This window comes from Acinonyx jubatus, chromosome E4, assembly GCF_027475565.1.
Source record: "Acinonyx jubatus isolate Ajub_Pintada_27869175 chromosome E4, VMU_Ajub_asm_v1.0, whole genome shotgun sequence".
NCBI lineage: Eukaryota > Metazoa > Chordata > Mammalia > Carnivora > Felidae > Acinonyx > Acinonyx jubatus.
In genome coordinates, this window is record NC_069395.1 from 42,794,458 (window position 1) to 42,799,993 (window position 5,536).

At 41.8% G+C, this 5,536-nt stretch overlaps 1 protein-coding gene across 1 annotated transcript; it reads right to left on the bottom strand.

Annotated features, from left to right (window-relative positions):
• Positions 1–1,385: 1,385 nt before the first annotated feature.
• On the bottom strand, positions 1,386–2,466 carry LOC106966813 (transmembrane epididymal protein 1-like). Its single transcript, XM_015062947.3, has one exon. The coding sequence runs from the start codon at positions 2,426–2,428 to the stop codon at positions 1,523–1,525; it is 906 nt and encodes a 301-aa protein (XP_014918433.3). The 5' UTR covers positions 2,429–2,466; the 3' UTR covers positions 1,386–1,522.
• Positions 2,467–5,536: the final 3,070 nt, after the last annotated feature.

Below are 5,536 nucleotides of genomic sequence, written 5' to 3' on the forward strand. Positions count from 1 at the left end.
CCTCACTGCCTACTTTCTGCCCATTTCTTGTCTGGATCAGTCAACCCCTCCTCTGCAGAGAAGTCAGTGGAGCCCAGGCTACAGAAGCAGGCACTTGACTTTCAGACTTGCCAGCTTAGGTTTCTGTCCTGACTCTGGCCAGCCATGAGCCTTTGGGCAAATTAGCCCATCAGAGTCTTAGTTGTAGAAACTTCTGGAAAGCCAACAGGGGGTACCTTATGCAGATAAACTAAGCAATAACATACAGAGAAACTTTTTCAAATAGGTCAGTGGAGGTTTTATTTTACACAGCAGGAAGTGAGTGGACACACTGCTTAGATGATTTAGACTTTAGACTGTAGATGCCTCCCTGGGAGTTCACAGAGCAGTCAAACATTATATTTAGGAGACACAGGAAAAGGAGGCTCTGGAAGAAAATGAAACTTCCTTAAGTATCAACCATATAGAGGACAATGTTATATCCTGGAATATGCAAAGCAAATTAGGTAACTAGGATATGACAAATTCTCCATTCTTAAGGAGCCTACCTTTCAGTGAGGCAAAACTTCCTCATGAGAAATAGGACAGAGCTGAATGTATCAGCAGTGTGGGCAAAATCACAAAGCACAATTAGATGAGTTGCTGAAGAGTTACAGGTCAAAGGAACATAACAAATGTTTCTGGAGAAGGAATTCTTGGTGGTAGCAGTGCAAGGAGATTTAATGCTGGGTAAAAAATAACTCTGTACTAAATATGTAACTGGCACTGGCATTTTCTAAATTGTACACCTTATTATTTGGCAAAAGCACAAGAGTAGTACATAATAAATTAGGATCTAGTAGATTGCTGGTGGGACTGGTGGTAGTTAAACAAGTAGCTTATAAGCTTTTTTGCCTGGTTTAGAAGTCAGGAATAAGACATGTGGTGGCATTTAATGAAAATTTGGCTTATGGAAATTTGAAAAATTGTGATATGAAATTACTGATTTTCACTTTATGTGCAAAATTCGAAATGATATGAATCTACCCAAATTCAAAAATATATATGAGATTCTTACCACTTCAACGAGGTGGGATAAGTGAATTGTACCACATCTGTTTCTACATGGTGTTGTCACTTAAGCTGGAAAACAGAAACACCCAATATTGCAGTTTTGATTTATGAGAAGTTTTTATTCCTTGAGTAAACTCCTATAGAAGTAGCTGATGGCTGCATGACTGCTAGACTCTGCTCTCCTCCCTTTGAAGGCCTCCCTTCTATCGCATCCTCTGCCCCCCATGGCTTTTACACTTTCCTACTCCCCTGGTGCTCTCTCTACCACCCCACCAATCCCATCAGCATCTCTTTCTCAGATTCCTCTCTCCTCATCTCCTCAGCAACTAGAAGATCAAAGGCAGGAGATGTACCAGCAGATGGAGACCAACTGCTCTCCTTCATGGCCATTACCTTCACTGGGGACCGAAAAGGGTACATTGCACGTGTCTGAGAGAACACACAAGGGAGAAGATGAGTGGACAATGTGCCAGGCATTCTAGGCCCTGTCTCAGGGAGAGCTCTTTGAAAGGAGAGGAGCCTGGTCATCTTTCTCTGACTGTTCCACTTCCCGCAGCAATTTGTAGAGGGGTCCTGTAGTGCCCTTGTGATGTGGAGCTTCTTTGGATTCCATCAGCTTCAAGCTGGGACAGTAACAATGATGCCAAAAGGAAGAGATTCCATAGATTCCCAGCAGACACAAAGCATTGATCATCACATGCCAACAGAAGAAGGTGGTGATAAACATGATGTCACTGATGTCATCATCCTGCCATGGGTAGCCAGTGACTGGTCTGTACAGAATAAAGCCCCCCTGTATCAGCCAGGAGCCCATCGTCAGAAACAGAAAAGTCTCAATCAGCAAGAGGTGAAATGTGTCAGGAGTCCACAGCTCTATGGTCAACACCAGCATCAACAGGAACACCACCACGATGAGCAGATAATGAATCTGAAGCTCTATCCCGGTTGAGTCCTGGACGTGTGACATCAACAGCAGCAGGAGCACGTAGAAGGTCAGGACCAGGGTACCTTTCTCTAGGACCACACACCTCTGAGGTAGCAAGTTCTTGCTCACGACATCTACACAGCCATTGAGGGTGAAGAGGATGAACATAGTGAGGTGCTGCCACTCTTTGGGGTACAGAAATCTTGGTGGGTACTTTTTGTTCATCAACACCATCCCATCATCAAGACAGAAGACTACATAAATTGTTAAGATGGAACCAGTCACTATCTTCAGCAAACCTCCGTAGGATATTATCCACAGCCTGGCCCATATTCCCTTATGCCTGGGAGGGCATGAAGGACAGAGGAGAGAGTCATTGACTATCATGGCCTTAAAGACCACTGTGGCCTGATACAGTCCATAGGAGAAAAGATACAGCCCTGGGTATATATGCCCTATGAATTTTCCCATGAAATTATAGGTCTGTCTTCCTAAGGAGTGAGGACAAAACTCAGGACCTCACTGCTCTCCTCTCTATTGAGGGCCCTTCAAGTTGTAGGCTACGTATACAAAGCTAACTTCTACCTCTTTTTATCATCTCTCTCTGCCCATTGCTCCCAGAGAGAATTCAAAGTTCTGGACAAGAGCCTACACTTTTGGTAATGAGTCTCATTGTTCCATTCCATTCTAGTACACTGGGAACAAACTGACTTCTGCCAAAAAAAGGAAGGTGAATATTTCCTAGTATGTACCTGTGAGAATGTGCACTCTCATGAGCTCTGTGTTTGGGCCTTTGAGATGCTTCTGGTCACACTGTCCCTCTCTCCCATGACCTGCTTTCTTCTGCTCCTGTCCAGTGCTTAGAGAAGCAATAGAGTGGTGCATGAACTGTAGATTACCCAGAAATGGCCTTGGTTACTCACAAATATTTGTGTATTTTTTAAGAACGCTTACTCACATCTTTGACCATATATTGAAAGAAAATATATTCTCCCTGAAAATAAAAATTTGTAAACATTTGGGGATGTGCTCACATACACGAATACTAAGTACCTACCTGGCCAATTCATTTCTCTGTAACAGATTTGGGGACCCACCAAGAAAGCCCCTCATTTGCCCCCAAATCTCTCTCTACTGGATAGTAGATAAACTTGAAAAACCACTTTTTGAGATGAATTTGGGAATGTTAAGGTGTACTTTGTTGTTAAAATGCAAATATTTTCAGACATAGATTCAGTGAGCTATTTATATTTAATGTGAATAAGTTCACCAACTTTATTTTTTAATTACATTTGCTATATGCCTAATACTTATAAGTAGGAAAAATCTTCGGCAGTGGTTGACAGCCAGCTGCATCTGAGGTAATACATCCTGGGCAAGTGTCTTCATATAGAGGGATGGTAAAGAGCAAGGTACAGGGAACATGAGTCAGGCCCTTGGGCACACAGTGGTTCTGGATTTATTGCAAGAGGTACGGGGAATAAAGTTACTCTGACAATGATATAGGTGTGTGGAAGAGGAGGAAGTTCATTACTCGAGATAAAGAATGCAGACATCACAATCTTCTGCATAATCAGAGTACAAGCAATACTGTGGGGCAGAAAGGCAGCACCTATATGCCGATAGCACCCCCAGTGGGGAGGAGGACTTACACCCAAGTCACAGCACTGACTCTGAGCCCTGACCAGTATCTCTCTTTCCTACACCCACTTAAGATCAGAAAACAAAAAAACAAAACAAACAAAAACAAAACCAAAAACAAAAAAAAAACAAACCCAGTCTGTCCATGCCCTTGAGGATGAAGGCCATTTCTTGACAGTGGGAGAGTGAGGATTTGAGTATAAAAGTGCTGTACGAGAGAGAGCTGAAGATTACAGAGGGATTTGCCTTCCTTATTCCATTTTAATTTCAACTTTCCTTTCTTACACAAGTGTGGCATACATTGGCTATATTCATATCATACATTCATACATTCACTATATTCATATCCTTTTCTTCCTTTGCATACTGATAAACTACATTTCCTACCCTGCTTTGCAATTGAGTTCTAGCCAATCAGGGTATAAATGGAAATGATACAGATTACTTCCTGGTCTCACTCGTTAAATTCTCCCTTACATACTCTTCCATGTTATTTTCCTTTCTCTGGCTTTAGACAAAATATCACAGCTTACTATATGTTGTTGAGAATAGAGGAACTCTAGGTTGGAAGGAACAGGTTTCCTGGACTACTCCTTCTAGGAAACCTATACTTTTGTTCAGGAACCCTCATTTTGGTCTATAAATAAACAAGGAATAAGCTATTTTTCTTGAGCTATGGAAATTTTCACATGTGTTTGCTATTGTGGCTAGAATACCCAAGCTAATGCAAAACTAACACATAGTCATAGAAAAAATTTAGAAAAATTCATAAGCAAAATGAGAGAAAAATAAGTGCCTGTAGTTCCAAACTTGATGATAACCACTGCAAAACCCCAGCTTTATGAAAGCAGGGCTGTGAAGTGGAAAAAAAAATGACGAAACTGAGAAACCAGGATTCCAGTCCCAATGTCCACCTAATGAGTGGAACTTTGGCTTCTCTATTAATGAAAGGAAAGAACTGTGGCATCTGTATTCTTTAAGTTGAGAGAGAGAGAGAGAGAGAGAGAGAGAGAGAGAGAGTATGGATGGGGAGGAGGTGGGAGGGAAACACTTGGGGGGTTTGTATAGGGAATGATTTTGTCACCCCACAATTTTTCCTTTTTAGCTAGTGGTCAAAACACCCAGAAAACTTCAAAGAGCTGGAATGGTCAAGGAGAGGAAGTATAAAGGGAAGCAAGAGTATGACATTGTGATACAGCGGACTAGGGAGGAGAAATCTCTGGTACTCTCTGTGGTTCTTGTCTTGACCTGGGGAATTGTTGAGCTGCTCTGAGGGGAATTGGCTCTCAGTACAGCAAAGCCCATTTCTCCACTGAGTATCTACCATCATCAAAGAGCTGGTGTGTTTTTCTGAGTAGCTCAATTCTACCTAGAATGGACTGCAGGGGTCACTAATAGTGTTATCTCCAGTACCTCAGTGCTGTGGGTCTAATAGACATAGTAGATGTTGAGGGACAAGCAGATACCACTTATCTCCTGACCACCACATTTTTTTTGATTTGATGTGGAAAAGTAAATTGGGCTATTTTTATTTTTTTATTTTTTAAATATGAAATTTATTGTCAAATTGGTTTCCATACAACACCCAGTGCTCATTCCAACAGGTGCCCTCCTCAATACCCATTACCCACCCTCCCCTCCCTCCCACCCCCCATCAGCCCTCAGTTTGTTCTCAGTTTTTAAGAGTCTCTTATGTTTTGGCTCCCTCCCTCTCTAACCTCTTTTTTTTTTTTTCCTTCCCCTCCCCCATGGTCTTCTGTTAAGTTTCTCAGGATCCACATAAGAGTGAAAACTTATGGTATCTGTCTTTCTCTGTATGACTTATTTCACTTAGTATAACACTCTCCAGTTCCATCCACGTTACTACAAAAGGCCGTATTTCATTCTTTCTCATTGCCAATGTTTATAGCAGCACTTTCAACAATAGCCATATTATGG